Raw genomic sequence first — 18,387 nt, forward strand, 5'->3', positions numbered from 1 at the left:
TTTGTTGCAAATATTTAATGTGATATTAGCTGGGGGGTTTGTAGGCCTACAGCTGAGATTCTGTGAATGGTCTTATTCTTTCTTTGGTCTTAGACCTCTGACACAGTTTGAATTCCCAGTTAGCTTGAATTTGTTTGATCCCCAGTTGCTAGAGGCAACTTTCATATTAGTTTACATCAATCGTGCTGCCCTTTATAGCCAGAGATTTTTCATCATGTGGTATGAATGTGGTATAGCATCAGAAGAATATCACATGTTCAGTTCAAATCTCTACTTTTTGTAGCTTGCAGGTATTTACTGAAATGTACAGTTTTAATGTTTAAATGACATTTCTTTTTTCCCAAGGAAAGCAATGGTCCAACAGACTGCTATGCTGCCATATCACAAGTAGATCGACTGCAGTCAGAACCAGAGAGCATTCGTAAGTGGAGAGAGGAGCAAAAGGAGCGCCTTGAGCAGCTTGGTAAGGAGACTGTTTGTTGTAGTGGTATTCTTGGTTGAAACTCAGAAGTGGCAGTTTCTTAAGCAGGAGAGCTTTTCAAACAATGGCCTCTAGCTTTCTGGAGTTCAACTTGCTGCTTAAGCAGCCAGCCTACAGGGTAAGACTTCTAGTAAGCAAACTTTTAATATTGGTGTAGGAGTTAGGAAGCAAGTGGTTCTCTGAACTTTCTTCCGACACTACTGAAGTGGCCTGTTTAACTTACCAGTGAGTTCCTCAGTTCTGTAGCAGAAAATGAACAGCTTTTATCAGCAGGAAAGAATGAGTAGATACAACTGCCAGCACTTTTCTTCAAGGAAGGAGATTGCTCATTTTAAGATTGCTGAGGCCACTTGTCGTTTTGTCATAGTGAAATTAAATAACCAAGTAGTAACTAAATTCAGCTATCAAAGGCAGCCATACCTACCTGTGGACAACTCTAAACTGGTGTACTTTCCAGTTTCTCTACGGAGGAGGCCTTACTTTGAGACCATCAGGACAGCCTTCTGAACATATGATTCCAGACAGAGCTGAGTCTGTTGTTCCTCTTTTATACTAGTTACAACAGATGAGCTTATCCTGAACTGTGAGTTGGGTGTAAAGGCAAACTGAGTATCACATTCCCTTAATTTGTCTAATGTAGAGAGTTTACTGAGCTTTATTCTAGAACAGCCATAGCAAGGTGGCAGTGTTTTCGAATGGTTTGCAGGCTAGCAGACTGACTGTATTATAATTAGTCTACATATGCTTAGACTAAATTGAACTAGACTGTCTCAGTGCTGTACAGGGACATTCTGTTTAGCTAATCTTTTGAATGTTGAGGGCATTAGAGTTCTCATGGCCTAAATCAGAGAACCTCATAAACCATATTTGAGTGGATTAAGTAATAATTTGCACTAGAGTACACCCTGAACTATCAGTTGAAATGTTAATGAAATCCAATTGGAATAAACATGACTGATAAATCAATTCTTGAATCTTTAGATGCTAACTCAAGAAAACAGGAAGCAGAATGGAAGGAGAAAGCAATAAAGGAGTTGGAGGAGTGGTATGCCAGACAAGATGAAAAGCTCCAGAAAACAAAAGCTAGCAACAGGTAAGATTTCTCCAGCTATCTGAAGAGCTATATTGCTGGCTTTGGAAGTAATTAGGCAAAGGAGAGAAGAGTAGAATGTTTACTATATCCTAAGTCGCTAGTCCTTCAGCCCACTAACTATCCTGTTAAGAGATGAGTGTCCAGTTGTAGACTAGTCTGAGTTTCTTTAGAGGCTAGCTTAAATGTCCAAATGGGAACACTGAAATAACAAGCTATTTCAGAAGCTTCCTTTAATACAAAACTTGAATTTGGACAGAACTGTTCAGTCTGCTCACTTCTCTGTATGTACCTAGCTGCACAGCTCTTCAGTGGCTAATTACCTTGCAGCTAGCGGTCTTACTTGCCAGCTCTCAGAAACTTGGAAGTGGTCTCCTAGTTACTCCAAAGCAGATTATTTCATTAGATATCTTAAAACCTTTGGCTGCTTCTTGTGGAAGTTTATGAGAAATAAGCAGAGTTCTGTGAGTGACTATTTAACTCATTAAATTCATCATGCTTGAATTGGCTTTTATGGGCTGTGGAGCAGAAACAAGTGACCTAGGCACAATCTAGTAAATTCTTACACTTCCTTATGAGTTCCATGCAGAACTTTGACTTCTGGCTACATAAAGGTAAATATGATAATGCTGACTTAATAACGCTTAGGACTTCACTTCTGACCTAAGTCTGCCAGTGTCATTTTCTTCAGGTAGTCATTGGGGCTGCTTTAAACTTTGGGAATCTGTAGACTTCAAATTGAAATGATTTTTGAAATGCCATTTTTCCTATCTGAAGAGCTGGTTTATCATAAGTAGTCTTAAGTAGACTTTACTTACTGAATGACAAAAGGAGACTTTATACTTCCTACAGAACTATGGATTTGACACTTTCATTCCCTCAGACACAGTCTTTCTGTTGGGCTGAAAACAAGATAGCTGTTACAGGTGGTGGCAAGAGCTTATTACCTCTTTAACTTTGTCTTGGCCAGTGGTTTGAGATCAGGGTGCGCATTCTGGAGTAAGGTCAATTTAAAAAGAGCTGTAGTCAGAAAAGTCAAGTGTTTATCTGAGGGGATGTTCAGCATTCTCACCAACCTGGTGAGATCTCTCTACTTCAAGTAGTCTCTGGTATCTGGAGATGATGTCATGCCAACACTGGGACTAGCCCTAAACTAGGTAGTCCTAATTTTCTATGATATAGGAGAGTTTTTGTGTTCCCCCTTGAGTTAGCAGCTTAATTGGTATGTTCTGTGTGGCCGCTGCTTCCCTGTTTCAGTGAGTGTAGGTGATACTAGTTAAACTTGCTTTTTAAAACTGCCTTCGGTTGTGTTCTGTACTTCTCATCCTTATCTCTTTTCTCCTGCCTGCTTGCCTGCCTGTTGGACTATTTGCTACCTAGGGTGGCAGATGAAGCTTTCTACAAACAACCCTTCGCTGACGTGATTGGTTATGTGTATGTTGCTTAACTACTAATTCTGTTTGCTAGTCAGCTAGGTAATGAGGAGGGTCTGAAATAGTGCTGAATGTCTGAAGATGTCTTCTGCCAAATATTTCAGCCAGTATAATAGTAGAATAATAATAATTAAAAAAGTAGAATAATAGCCTGTTTTTTGTCCTGACTCTGATCTGCAGCATTAAGTGCTGTTTTCCTGTGATGATCATACCCAGCACACTTAAATTATGTAGAATACATGCCACTGGAATTTTGTCAGTGATTCAGTACCCTGTAATACATTGGGCTTCAGTTTACTGACCTTCCAGGCCAATGCAACAAGGTGCTTTGATGCATGTATGGGTTACAGTCAGATGGAGTCTCATGTGGGTGCTGTGTTTAGTCCCAGTCACTTCCATGGTGAAGTATAAAGTATAACTGCATGTTTTGTCATAGGCACTGTGTTCCTGGTCTGTTCCATTTGACTAAATAATCAGAAAAAGATTAAAATGAGGTTCACATACAGTGCAAGGGGAAGAAATTGCATGCTTAAATCAAAGGAGAAGAGGTGCCTATAGAATTTAGGATGCTATTAGAGAACATGTGGAAAAAACAAGATGATGGTACTAGAAAGCTAGTAGTTGCTGGTGAAAGAGCACATATGTGCAGATGTATTGCCAGCCTCACAGATCAGTGAGAAGACAGCCAGGATATTCAAGCCCCAGTAATTATGCTAGTTTCTGTGGGGCAAAAGGGTTGCAAGGTTCATTGGCTTGTTCATGTATTTTAATTTCTTCCCTTAATTTGTAGACTTGAATTGAAAGATGGCCATGTCACAGATTCTAAGGTGACACCTTTAGAAGGTGTACTGGTGAACCATGGTTTGTCTTTGAGTGCATTTATACTGAAGGTCAAGTGTGGAATTCATTACCTAATTGTAGATGGATGTAAAGCAAGACTTGTGAAATGATGGATTTACAGGTGGTGTTTGACTTTGTTCTGAAGTTTCCTGGAGTTAACTTAAATTTTTTCCAATAAAATCCTTCTTTTCCTGTAGCAAATGTGCAGTGCAAGTGCTGCAGAATAAAATTGGCAGCATGCTTCCTGAATGTAGGCCAAACTGCTAGTGCATGTTGAGCCAGCTGACCATCTGCATTAAACTCATTCTCATTTTCTGTATCTGACTTAAACTTTCTCTCGTTTCTTTTCTTCTCTTCACCTTTAAGCACAAACATAAATCATCCTTGCTACAGCCTAGAACAGTTAAGTAAAAAACCTTCACTGCCCATTAAAAGTGTCATGTCACATAAAGTAGCAGTGTTGTAGTGATCCTTGTCTTCAGTGGTGTCTGTAACCTTATCATCCCTGTGAACAGTGCTGAACCCTCATGGGGGAGTCATCCTCACTGCTTTTTCTGTACTGCTTGTTGGAGTAGATGGATTTGGTTTGATCTCTCAATGCTTACTGCTCTTTTACTCAGGCAGCTACCAGGGCCCCAGAGTTCCAGTAAATGATACTGGATTGTTACACGTGCATTGAAGCAATGCTGTTGGTAGCACAGAAATGCCAAAAGGATACTGCTGGGAAGCCTCTGGTGCTAACCTGTACATATTGTATAAAGCTTCCTTAGAGTATCCTTAGGGTAAGAAGAGGGGAAACATGTTTATCCTGCTAGCTGACTTCAGATGAGTCATCCTATCTTCCAAGATGTGCTTTAGACTACAGCACCCACAGGCATGGAATTCATTACTTACGTTCCTTGTGATTAATACTGCTTCCATACAGCATTGGGAAACATCAGCAGATAGTTTTATGATGGCCTGAAGGCCTTGGAACTGATTTAAATCCTCAAATGGAATCTATTCTAAGACATGCTTGCAGGGAACTGTAAATTTCTGGTTGGCAAGTGTCCAAAGCAAGCCATCAAGTGACAGAAGCTTAAATATTTAAGACCTGGGCATTTTTCCATAAATAAAATGTCTGCACAGGAGTACCTTACCTTCTGGGAGTTTGGTGACTCCTGTAGGCAAAGACTCAGTGACTACTCTTAAAACCAAACACCTGTATTCCAACATTTTACACAGCAATCTTTTGCACTGCTTGTGCATAGCATACTACTGCAACCTATTTCCATCTCCAGGGCTGGGGCAGTGGGAGCTTAAGTAGCCATGATGTTCACAAGCAGCTGTCAGGTCACATTTCTTATGAAACGTGCTGAAAGGAACTGCATCCTGTAAGTGGGAAGGAGTGCCTTATGTTGGGCATTAACACAAGGTCCATTGCATTGCTTTCAGGGCAGCTGAAGAAGCCTTTGTGAGTGATGCAGAAGATGTTTTTCCAGGCACTGAGTGGGAACGCGTGGCTCAGCTCTGTGACTTTAATCCCAAGTCTAGTAAGCAGGCTAAAGATGTGTCCCGCATGCGTTCAGTTCTCATCTCACTCAAGCAGGCTCCGCTGGTTCGCTGAAGAAAGGCACAATGGAAACACTACAAATGCAATATCTTAACCTTACTCAGAGAAGCTATGTTTGCTGTAATTGGATTAATTGCTTCTATGTTTTTGTTGGACCAAACATGATGTATCTAGAGCTGATCACTGTTTCATTGCATGTTCTTCCTCATGTCTTTGTTTTAAATGAGAGAACCTCCTGAACTGTAGTCTGTGCTATTTGCACTGAGAAGTCACTTCCAGTGTTACTGATATTAAAGATGTGTTAAACTGCAAAATGTGTTGACTCTGGATGAATTCAGAAGCTCTCCTGCACTCTTTTCACAGGGAGTGTTTAAATCAAATGTTTCTCTGTGCTAGTGAATGACTAGCCAGCAGTATCTCTAGTTTCTCAGAGGCTGTCCTGCTTGTCTCTCTGTAAGCTTTCTTAAAGCTCTTGAGAGCTTTAGTTAGAACTGCTTCCTTATCCAATTTATTACACAAGGCAGAAGCTTTGGGAAACTGGAGCACCAGGCCTGTTAAGGAGCTTATCTTAGTTCTGTTTGAACCAAGGACGCTACCTTGTTGATAGTTTTCTGCTAGGTGACAAACTCACTCCGGCTATAGGTTTTAGGTACAGAAAATACCACAAGGGCATTGAGTAGTTACAAACTCTGACATCCATCTGCTTGTTGGGATATCTGTTTTGCCATGTAATTATTCAATACCAGTTTCACATGCGGAGCCCTTTGGTGTGGAGGCTGCCTCAGATGCCAGCATTCAGATCAGATTCCAGCTTTGCTCTGGTTGATATAGTAGCTTAGCTAATGTGTAGGATTTCTTAATCTTGTGTGCATGAGCTGAAAGCCTAGCTTAGTTTGGGGAGGATTCCTTATGCAGACTAACATGGAGTACAGAGGAAGCTTTCTGTGTGCCAGTTTACATGCACTGCACCCTGTCCTGGCACCGGGCATTTCTAAAAAGAGCCTGACTGCATCTTCTTTATGCTGTCCCTCCAGCTATTCATACACACTGATAAAATCCCTGATAAGTGGGAACCTCCACTTCTCCGGACTTAACAGTCTCAGCACTGTAGGAGAGGTGCTCCAAGTTGTTTGTCACCTCAGTGCACCAATGTGTCTGTGTTTTCTCTTGCACTGAGGTGCCTGTAAGTAGTCAGTGTGTTGTAGTATACTCATACTGTACTCATGCTGTCTGAAAATTGTTTTTGTTACTTATGCCATATTCAACAGAGCAAAAAGGCAGTTAACTTTCTCTGGGTGAATCTAACTCCTTGTCTGTACTTCAGAACAGACTCCTTTCTGGTGAGCATCTGCCACTGTTCTGTGACTTGGCATGACGCTTTTGCACTGTGTCTAGCCTAGCTGAGCAGACTCAGTCCTCTTCCCACCACTGTTTATTTCCATAGCAGTAATGGGGCTGAAGAAAACTATCAACGGAATCTCAAAAAACATGGACAATTCCCGTCTTTTAAACTAAATTCCAGCTGTATGCACACCAGCAGCATTGAGAGAAGCTGTAGACTCTACTGAATACATCCTGGAATATGACTGGCTTCATTTAGCCTGTGGTCAGGTGGCAGACAGACCATACTGGCCTGAAATGGTGATGAGTGTATGTAGAGCTGAAGGGGGATGGTGTCAAGGCCATGAGTTCATTAGAGATAGGAACCTGAGTACTGCCCTGCAGCTTTCTGCCTTTTTTACCTATTCCCTTGCCGATCAAAACAAAAATTTACCTTTCTTTTTTAACCAACCCTTTTTTTTTTTTTTTTTTTTTTTTTTTTTTTGCGGCTGGTCAAGAAGAGAACACATAGTTTACGGGCAAGTATTTGAGAAGGGACAAGGGATTGTCTGTTGGGGTTGACAAGAGGATTCATCTGGTGGTACCTGTCACATGGGCAAGCTTGTTCCTCTGCAGAGCAGTGATGCTGCAGCAGCATGTTGGCATTGGGTGTAGTCTGTGCAAGTCTGGGCAGTCTGCTGATCTTCATTGTGAAAGGTTCTCAATGGAGGCCTTTGTGCTGTGACCGGGTATGGGACAGTCCATTTAAATTAGGAGTTGTAGCAATGGTGGCCTGATTGTAAAAGCAAAGCCTGATTGTGTGGGGAGGTACTATCTCTTTTTAAACAAACAACAAAAAAAAAAAAGTGAGGTCTCAAACAAGATCCTCTTCAGCTAAAAGTTAAAGATTCATAATGATCTTTGGTTTGCTTACAGTACTGCTGATACCTGTATGGGACCAGGAGGAAGGCTGTGCACACAAAAGCTTCCCTCGGTTATGAGAGTAGCAGAAAATTGGCTGCATTACCCATGTCCTTGTTGCCTTGCTCATTCTGGAAAGTGTAAACTTAGTATGATTTTACACCAAACTGGAGTGTACCATACAGTCAGTGTTTTGGGCATCATTCTGTTTCCAAAGAGCAAAGTATGTGTTTCGTGCTTTGTGTGAATTAGCTGATGGACCAACCCAAAAGTGCTACAGTTGCTTGTGCAAACTTAATCCATGGACTTTGGCTTTCTGTGTCTTCTTCAGAACCTCATGAGCATCTTTAGCTGTTTTTAAAACACTTACTTACATACTCATAGTGCGAAGTATCTGCTTTCAGACTACAAAGCAAACACAGCTGGGTGCCAGACTAAAACACAGCTGTACTAAATGCATGACATTAGCAAGGACATTTCAGCTGCCAAAGCAAGGGTTTTAGTGTGCCTTTGATGAGCAATTTTCCGAAGTTACTTGGACTTCCCTGAGGGCTGTACAGTTCCAGCATTTTCCCCTCATTAATGCCTGCATACTCTCCACTGCATTTGAGAGAGGCACGGTAATCAGATTTCACTGAGGCAGGTGACTTTCACTGTGCAGTATGATTTGTTTCTGCAATACACCGTTAACAATATTTCTACTTGGTTGTGCATCCCAATTTTTGACCATTTAAATGGAAGGACCTCCAGAAGACTGTGGCATTTGTTGATTTTCACTCTCTGGACAGCAGATCAAAGACAGAATAATTACAGAATAACTACGCTTGTTGCTCAGGAGACTAAAAAGACATTCCAGACATTGTTGCAGTGCTGAGTAGCTATGCTGCTTGCAAAACATCAGCAGAGATCAGCAGGCAAGCAGCAGCGGACTAGTTTTCCTACCAGATGGAGCAATGCAGCATGTGGACACACAGAAGTCTTGTAGTGACTACATTCATTGTAAGGTACAGCACTGAGCCTGCATCAGTTGAAATTACTTTTCAGCCTTTTGGCACTATGCAATTTCAGGTACTGCTAGTGCATGTTAATACTGATGATAAAAATGCATGTCCCAAGGGGTCTCCTGGAATGCTCCTCAGAGCCGTATGCCATTCTGTTCAGAGAGTTGACTGTGGCATGCTTGGCAAGCTTATTAAAACTTCAGCACAGTTGTGATAACATGTGCACTTACAAGGCACATTGTAAAACCAGACTTCCACCTCCTCCAACAGGTGGCTTTAGCAGATGGTTCCAGTACAGTAACGGGAAGGCACGATTGTGTAAGTCTCACATTTCGTTACAGTCTGAAAATGCTGAAGATAGTTTGGAAAAAGGAAATCCAGCTATTGCCTTTCTGCCCTCCCAGAAATGGATATAAAGGCCGCTTTGCTGTCAGTAGGGCTCATGACTTTCAAGGAGTGGGGTGCTTTAAAGTGCACAGGGTCAACATATACTAATCACACAGCATGGCACTGTAGATATTCTCCCCTGGCACTGGATAGGACTAAGAGTAGTGTCCATGAAACCTTTGGTTCACAAAGAAGTGTCTGAGGTGTGACAGGATTCTGAACAGGGGAGGAAGAAATAACAGAAAAAGCAAACAAAAGTCACACTTTTAAATATGAACATCTTTTTAATTTTATAAACTGACAACTGTCTCAGGAAAACCAAGGACTTCTTCTGCACCACTTGCCCCTTTGCAGCTGGTTTTTGTCCAGTTGCCAGAAAAAAACAACTTCAAAAACATTTTAATAATTGTTTTCTTAAAGAAAATAGACTTTTGGTTTATTTTATCAAATGTTTTCAAATGTTTAAACATCTTTCATATTTTGTCACTGCCTGCCATCTCCCTTCAGCTGCTAAGGAGAAATTTTATCTGAGATGTCAAAAGGGAAACAGCATTGGGAAGTCTGGAAAGCAAAACCTGGTCCCACTTTTTATCAAACAGTCCTCGTGATGCTGGGGGGATGGAAAGGTCAAACGATAGGTATTCTCTCTGCTAGAACCTCAATACTATTATCCCCACCCTGAGCTGTTGTCACTGTAGATCAAAACAGACTTCTTGACCTGCTCATGGAGCTACTGCTCTAGTACTGAAGTTACTGAAGTTAGTCTAGTCTAGTCCTAGTTAGTGAAGGAACCCATCAACTAAATCCAGACACTAATGAAAAGGAACACATAAAGCCTGATGCAACTTAGCAAAGGTTAAGAGCCAGTATATCCTCACTATGGAGTAGATGATTCATTAAATGCCAGGATACAAGATTGTTTCTCTGGCTGCTGTCTTTTTTCTGGGATAGCTGACCACTTACACTGTCCTGTTTTTAAGTTTCTTCTTGTGTCAAGTAATTGTCAGTATTACAGCATCTTGAAAGCATGCCAAAAAGCAGATCAATAGAGACAGAACTATGTATCAAATAAAGACTTAAAGCTAAAGAAACCTGCCTTCCTTAAATGCACACAGTACACTGTGTGATCTTTGGCCTCTATGCAGGTCCCAGAAAAGCCCTCTCTCTCTCTCAGAATGTTTCCTGTAAAAATTTCCAGAGTGTCATATAAACTGTTTTTTAACAAGGCAAGCCTTTAAGGTTAGCTGCTCCAAGGCTAATAAATACCTTGTGAGGACAAGGCTCAGATTTAACTTTCCATCCTATGAGTTGATGGTAAATGCAGGACATCACTGACACTTCACCTGCATCCCCAGCACTGCTGAGGAGATGCGCTAAGTCACTCTGCAGTGAATGAGATTTCTCAAAAGGCAGTCTTTATGCTTATATATACCACATTATTGGCTGTCAGATAACTGGCCACTGAAGAATAAAGTCCCCTCTGCTAATTTGGGAGACAAAGTGGTAGACTAAGTCCCTTGAGAATACCCATTAAAATGAAATTCAACCTCAAAAATAAAAATACTTACTGCGGGCTGTAGCCAGAACACAAAGGTGAACACTGCTACACTTGTCAGTTTGTTTGGACTGCTCTTGCAGCGTGCAAGCTCACGAGACATCTTTCTCCTTCATATGCAAAGCTTCTAAAATGGGACTCTGCCCTCTAACGGCGATGTAATAAATAACTGTATCCTCCAAGTCCTTCACAAACCACTTCTAAATAGAGCTTTGTTTGCGGAGGCACCTTCTGTTGTTTCCACTTACAGAAACTAACACCTGCTGTTGGTGATTGTATCCTATTTACTGTGTGGGTGGAAACCTGTAAATCGAAAAGCTGGTCACATTGTAGACTTCTCATTTCACAAAGGTGAAAAATGAGAACTGGATCCCCAAGTATTAGCTATAATTTGACACAATACACATATTCCCTACCTTACATCAAGATACGCTCATAAATAATTCAGCTACACTTAAAGCCTACTCTGGGCTTTGAGGTGATTAAAATCAACAGAATTGCACAATAGTTCCTACGAATTTTGATGAAATTTAGAAAAACTACAAAAAGCTAATACCTCAATTAGGAAATGTAGTCACTAACTATTTAGAACATCATTACTCTGATTCTGTAGCTGCTCTGGTCAAAAAAAGATTTTGGGCAAAGTATTCCCTCCACCCATAAGGAATATGAATAGTTCATTTCTGTAATTCTTCCAGGCACCTAGTATATTCTACGGGTAGTATAATCCAGTACCAGGCTAGCAGCTCCAAGAAGAGCAGGGTCTGCTAGATTTGAGACCACCACATCCACAGTTTTAACAGATGACAGAGCCTGTCGATGTATCACATCTTTGACAGCATTAATATAGTGGCTGGCTAGAACTCCAGAAAGGATCACAAGGGAGGGGTTCATGGTGTGCAGAATGTTCACAACTCCAAGTCCTAATGCTGTACCAGCTGAAAAAAATAAATGAAATTACATGGAATACTCAAAGCAGTGCAAACACAATTTTTTGAAATAGATCTGATAGCAGCAAATAACTCAGTATTCAGAAGAATGTTACAAGTTTTGAACTTATGTTATCAGACTGTATTAATCTTTCCTTTAAAAGGAAAAAAAGAAGTGCAGTAGTGCATTATTCAATAATATGGATGTGAAAGATCAAGCTGTGTATTACCACACTTGTACTCTAGAAGAAAACAGCAAAGCATTATTCTAACTTCTCAGTGCTACCAGGTATGTATGAAGAAAGGCCAATGGCATCCTGGCTTCTATCAGAAATAGTGCAGCCAGTAAGTGATCGGCCCTCTGTACTCAGTCCTGGTGAGGCCATGGCTCAAGTACTGTGTTCAGTTTTGGGCTCCTCACTGCAAGAAAGACACTGAGGCCCTGGAGCACGTCCAGAGAAGGGTAACAAAGCTGTGAGGGGTCTGGAATACAGGTCTTATGGAAAGTGGCTGAGGGAGATGGGATTGTTCAGTCTGGAGATGAGGAGGCTCAGGATTGACCTTATTGCTCTCTACAACTGCCTGAAGGAAGGTTGTGGTGATGTGGGGGTCAGCCTCTTCTCCCATGTAACTAGTAATAGGATGAGAGGGAATGGCCTCAAGTTCTTCCAGGCAAGATTCAGGTTGGATGTTAGGAAATACTTCTCCAAGAGAGCAGTCAAGAGCTGGAATGGGCTGCCCAAGGAGGTGGTGAAATCACTGTCCCTGGAGGTGTTCAAGAAATGCTTAGATGTGGTACTGAGGGACTTGGTTTTGTGGGAAATATTGGTGATAGGTGGATGGTTGGACTGGATGATCTTAGAGATCTTTACCAACCTTGATCATGATTCTATGACTATATGTTTCAAGCTAGTAAAATAGTAAATTATCCCATGTAAAATAATAGGCAAATTGCCTCTGCTTGCTCAGACTAGACATTCACTTGCATACAATAAAATGTCTTTTCCCAAATTCTTCAACATGAAGACCTTGAGACCTCACTTCTTTTTTTCATTTAAGACCAAACTGATCTTTTCAGGATTTTAATCTTATTTATTAGAACAGAAAATCTTTGATATACCTTCTGCTCACACTTCCTCCAACACTTGTGTTTAACATTTCATTACAGGTAGAAATTATAAAGATAGAGGTCCTCAAATGTACATTGGTGTTGTGTTTGTAGTGTATTACCATATCTGTATCCCCAAAAATCTAATCATGGGAGGGTTTTTCCACCTTTGGCTGTCTTCTTACCTGTTCTGAGAATGCTTTCTGCCTTTGTGTTTCCAAGTTTAGCTGCTTGAATGAGATGTGCAGCACTAACAACCTCTTCATTCTTCATTGACATTCCTTCTACTAAAAGCAGATCCTCTGTTTGGAGAGGAGGAGAGAAAGCCAAGAGATATAAACGGTGATGTGTTAACTTAAGAAATGGAATAAACAGCAATTAATTTTTCTATGTCTCTACTTACATTCTGAAGTCTGAAATTTGAGCTATCGGCTCTGCTCTGAATTTAGTGATCACAGTTCAGAGAACTGCTTGTAGAAGGAGAGCATCAAATTCAAACAAAGTAATTCACTAATATGATTACCTGCACTAAAACCTTCATAAAATCAAATATAAATGTTATCAAACTCAGTCAACAGAGTGAGAAGCTGTTGCTGAAAGATGATGCCTGTGAAACTCAACTGCTCACAGAATGCCTGTCAAGTTGCAAAACTTACCACATCATTAAAAAGGAGAAACTGAACTCTGCTACATGTTTATTGCAATTTTGAAGCCAGAGGTTCTAAATATGGCGTGACTGCATACTACCATATCTGAAAAAGAATTGTTTGGTACTAATACAGGCTGTTGCAGCTCCTCCACTGCCTATACACAGGACCTTCTAGCCAGTTGCCTGTATACCTGCTATTGCCTCCTCCTGGTGGCAGGTCTTTTTTTCAATGTCTCCTTTGAATTTTTTTTTTTTAACTATACTGCAATTTAGGAATCATTTAAATGTTTTCAAAAATAAAACCATAGGTACCGTCATGCAGTTTCTTAGCTTCTCTCTGTAATGCTATTCCAGAGGCATACGCTTCTATACATCCTTGGCTACCACACAGGCACTCTGGTCCATCTAAAGATACTACAATATGCCCAAGCTCAGCAGCACAGAAAGAACTGCCATGGATCAATTCATGTTGATGTATGATTCCACCTCCAATTCCTGCAAAGATACAAAACCAGCCAATAGTAAAAAAAGTAAAATGCAGTCTTCAAACACCCCAGTTCAGTAAGACATTGAAATTGGCTTATTCTAATACAGATTGGAAAAAGTATGTGCATCCATGGTCTTCTGTACGGGAGCCCACAAATGACTGTTATTCAACAAATTTCTCCTATTCAGCATACATACTAAGTAAGCTTGTATTACCTCCTGTTCTTATGTAACAAAACCAGTATATATTGCTTGCTATTTTTTCCAATCTTATTTAAAATCTGTGGATGACACGGGACTACTGTAACAGATCTTTTAAGCTTGTGGATCATGCTTTTTTCCTCAAAGATGACACCAGAAGTGGCCTTAAATTTTTTTATTTTCAGAGGTTTTAATACTGTATTTCAACAGCTGTTTAGAATAACTAGTCATAAAGAATACTGTAAATGTTGTGGCAAATGGTCAAAAGGACTGTATGCTTAGGAAGAAAAGTCTACCTCTGCACTTGAGATACTATCTGTCTTACTCAGTTTTCTTATCTAGCTATTCTACATATATACTCTGATCTTGTATTTCTGCAGACAGAAGAGAAATAATTAAGATATAGAGCTGAACAAACTAAAATTACTCCAGCTAAAATTGATCAAATTTTGCTTATTTCAAGAAAATGTCTTGTCAGCAACAGCAGAATTTACATTTATCAAGAAAGATGTACCATGCAAAGGGTATCATATCATTCACCTGAATAAAAGTACAAACAGATATAGTGGCACAAGGATTTGTGGTTTAAGAAGTTAATATATCAGAGCTTTACAGGTGCTTATCAGGTGTTTATGCTTTTAAAACCAGATGAGCCTCTGAGTATTCTGGTGTTTCAACTTCACTTTTCACTGAACTATAACATACTCACCTGTACCAGTGATGAGTGTTACAAAATTTTCTATTCCTTTTCCATGACCAAATTTCCTTTCTGCTAGAGCAGCACAGTTTCCATCGTTGTCCACCCAGACTGGCAAGTGCAGAGCATCAGATATTGGGGTTCTGAGATCTACAGAGCTCCACTCCTGAATGAGCTTTGTGGAGTGAAGCACAATTCCTTCTCGAGGGTTTACCCGTCCACCTGTGGAAATACCTAAGTCCCAGAAGTATAGGAGAGAAAAAGCAGAACTAAGTCTCTTTAGAACCATAAGTAAAAATTAGTTTTTCTCTGTGCATTGAGAAGTATTATTTCTCCTATTAGTGTTGAAGCAAAGTGGTAAGGTAAAAAATTCCATGTATTATTGCCAGTGTTATTGCTACTAATGACATGTAAGGAGAATTGTTACCATTAACCAGTTTTCTCTAGCTGGAGAGGATTCTAAAGCTAATGGACTCTTTCGGCACCTCTGAGGAGCCACTCTATTATAGAGATATCTGGGTCTAGACACCACAGTTTGGATATTTTAGTCATCATTCTAGAGCAGACACTATGCAATTCTGTAGTTTATCTAAAGATACTCAGAAAATCCTTACTAAAAAAAAAAAAAAGCTTTCCATGCTAACTCAGCAAGAACTTGTTAAAACATGCCTTTACTTTTACCATTACCTATGATAACTAATCAGTAGTACTGACAGTGGCTCTAGGATCAAGGATCCTTCTAAGTATTTACAGGACAGAAGAGATCACTTAAGTTTATGATTTTTAGCCTTAAGGAAATAATGATAATTTAGCAAATTAGTTATTCCCATAGAAATTACAAAAGAAATCTTAATTTCAAGTAACAGCCTGATTCAAACTGCAACACTGAATGAGGCAAGTATCAGTCAGCAAAAACAAAATAACCAGGTAAGACATGTATCTTATTCTGTAGCAAAATTTTTCCTTCAAGAGCAACCAAACGGTAACAGTCAGTCACTGAAAGTCAAAGAAACTGGGCTGCCAAGTAAATAGGAATGTAATTCTGACACAATTAAACAAATAAAAGGAAAGCTTTTTCTTCACATAATAACACTGTATATTGGTTCTTGTAACACCGTTATCCTAATTCACCTAGGCGATGATAAAAAGTTCTTAGACATTTGGGATACCTATTAATGCAGAGTTTGCGACCACTTCTACAAGAAGTGTGAGGCTTTCAAGACTGAGCATCTGGGCACAGTAAACTAGTCCGGGTGGTTAAGTCATGGGTACTATGCAACAGGTAGTCTGAAAGATGCAAAGTGCAAAACTGACACTTCTTACTGACTCTGTGCTTAACATTGTTTCAAAAATAATAAACTTTCAAAGTTCAGAATAACTTTGATATGCTAGACTGCAGGGATGTAATCTGGCTTGAGGAGTGGGTCTGTTAAACAAGGCCAAGTGTAAAGTTCTGCATCTGAGCTGGGGTAATCCCCAAGGTCAGTACAGGCTGGGGGATGAATAGATCAAATCAGCCCTGTAGAGAAGGATTTGGGGGTGCTAATGGATGGAAGACACATTATGCCTGCATTAAAAAGTATGGCCAGCACAGTGAAGGAGATTACTATCCCCCTCTGCTTTGCTCCCATGAGACCTCTCACAGAGTAATGTCTCCAGTTCTCAGTCCCCAGCACAAGAAAAACATGGACCTGTTATACTGCATCCAGAGGAGGGCCACAAAAATGATCACAGAGAGCTGAAGAACATCTCCCATGAAGGCAGGCTGAGAGAGTTGTGGTTGGAGAAAAGAAATGTTTGGAGAAGAGAAAAATTTGGAGAAAACACTTGGAGAAGACTTTCAATGTACATAGGTAACTTATAATAAGGACTGCAAGACTTTCTACCAGATCATACACTGACTGGAAAAACGACAATGGTTTAAAACTGAACAACAGGAGACTTAAATTGAATGTAAGGAAGAAAAATTCCATGATGAGGGTGGTGAGACACTGGAACAGGTTCCCAAAAGAAGCAGTGGATGCCTCATCCCTGGGAGTGTTCAAGGCCAGGTTGGGTAGGGTACTTTGGGCAACCCAAACTAGTGTGCAAAATCCCTGCCTATGGCAGGGGCATTGGAACTGGATGGTCTTTAAGGGTCTCCTACAAATTAAACCATTCTATGACTCTACTACAGTGTAAGCAAAATGGAAATGAATTAAGAATGTTGCCTTTGTTTCTGTTAGCTGCAAAACTGATATAAGATTGTAGCCTTTTTGTTCTGCCCCAGTGCGACTGAGACTTCTACAGCACAACCAACCCTGGCCATAAAGAAAGGCTTACAGGTAACAAAGCAAACTGAACTCAGCTGAGGTTGTTTCAAGACCTGTTTCAATACAAAGATTCTGCAGGGAATTTCACAATCCACTTCTGTGTACCATGGATTTCATATATGTTTAATTCAGAGAACTTTTAGAATGTGCCATTCAAATTCAGAAGTATAGAAACCATATAATAAGTACAAACAGCCATTTTTTTTCAGTAACATGGGAGCCTTTACTGTAAGCTTAACTGTGCTAGAGGTTATGACTTGGGCACTGTTAAAACTCAGCAGATTACCTTCCTGGCTGTTACAGGCTAGAGCAATTTCAGTATTTATAGTCAGCTTCCTGTTTTCATAAAAAGTTAATTTTTTCAGATGTGGTGGTAGGAATGAAGTGTAAGAGTTCAAAATACACAGGATCAGTTTGAAAGAAGTGCTTTACATTAGTCAGTAACATTTCGTTACATGTTGAACTCTCAGATGAAAAGACAAAAAAGTATTCACTAACTTACCTACTCCCAAAATTCTGCAGTTCAGATTTACTGCCTCCGATGCAGCTTCTACACACATCTTTAGAATTAGATCTAGTCTGTCTTCATAAGTTTTAGGGTTGAGCTGGGTATACTTCTTAACTATTTCACCCTAGAAAATAAAAACCATAAATGTTCTCCACAGAAATTTACTTTCTAATGAAATTTCTCTTTAATTTCAATACAGGTCAACTTAAAAAGTGAATATATATATATATATGTATATATATTTAATACATCTTAGACTTTGGTGCTACAGAACAGATTGTCCTCTGATTCCTGAGGACTCTGGGGGACAAACTTGCAAGAGGAAGGCTTTAAATTCTGTATCTTAGGCCTTACATTCTGCTTCAATTTCCCCTAGCTGAAATAAAATACAGATGGAACATGTGAATTGGATAAGGAAATGTGCTGGAACTGTTGTTAGGAATAAACTGTGACACAGCAGTACTCTTTTCTTAAGCTCAATTCTTAAGTATTAAGAAAATTAATAATAATTGCTAAAAAAAAAAAAAAAAACAAAAAACACAAAAAACACTGCACTTAAGAATGAGATGCTTCTAATCTGACTGCATGGAAATTTGAATGGTGTTGCTAGCAGTAGCTAGTATCTTGTTGCTATACCAGCCAGAGAGAAGTGCTTCAAATTTTAACGTACAACTTACTATCCTTTCAGAAATAACCTTTCTTCTAAGTGGTTATGACTCTGAGTCACTGGAAATATTTCTGGAGTACATCTACTGTGACATCTGATGTATGTGGGAGGGAGGATGCAGGAGGAAGGGATTATTTTTAAAGCCTGTGAGTCATGTATTGGTAGTAAAAAAATTAATTACGCACATCTGAATCTGTGGTACAAAAGAACTAACCTTAATGTAATGATTATATTGCAGGACAAGGCTATG

The 18,387-nt window shown here is 39.9% G+C and overlaps 2 protein-coding genes across 6 annotated transcripts in view; one reads left to right on the forward strand and one right to left on the reverse strand.

Moving 5' to 3' along the window:
• Positions 1-327: 327 nt before the first annotated feature.
• On the forward strand, positions 328-5,576 carry LOC122192025 (clathrin light chain A-like; the record flags this gene model as incomplete). Its single annotated transcript, XM_042892448.1, has 3 exons — positions 328-463; positions 1,463-1,574; positions 5,279-5,576. Coding segments are annotated over 3 exons (420 nt in total), but the record flags the coding sequence as incomplete, so codon positions are not given.
• A 4,729-nt stretch (positions 5,577-10,305) lies between these two features.
• Positions 10,306-18,387, reverse strand: part of LOC122192024 (bifunctional UDP-N-acetylglucosamine 2-epimerase/N-acetylmannosamine kinase) — a 36,099-nt gene continuing 28,017 nt past the window's right edge. For all 5 annotated transcript variants that reach the window (XM_042892443.1, XM_042892445.1, XM_042892446.1 and 2 more), the window contains 5 exons: positions 17,465-17,594; positions 14,663-14,884; positions 13,579-13,761; positions 12,803-12,919; positions 10,306-11,518 (listed from right to left, as the gene is read on the reverse strand). In XM_042892443.1, coding sequence (XP_042748377.1) covers positions 11,283-11,518; positions 12,803-12,919; positions 13,579-13,761; positions 14,663-14,884; positions 17,465-17,594 — 888 coding nt within the window. In that variant the 3' untranslated portion in view covers positions 10,306-11,282. The remainder of the gene's footprint in view (positions 11,519-12,802; positions 12,920-13,578; positions 13,762-14,662; positions 14,885-17,464; positions 17,595-18,387) is intronic.

The sequence above is a fragment of the Lagopus leucura genome, unplaced genomic scaffold (assembly GCF_019238085.1).
Source record: "Lagopus leucura isolate 7727_CA_CO unplaced genomic scaffold, USGS_WTPT01 63709-0_obj-0_obj, whole genome shotgun sequence".
In the NCBI taxonomy this organism is placed as follows: domain Eukaryota; kingdom Metazoa; phylum Chordata; class Aves; order Galliformes; family Phasianidae; genus Lagopus; species Lagopus leucura.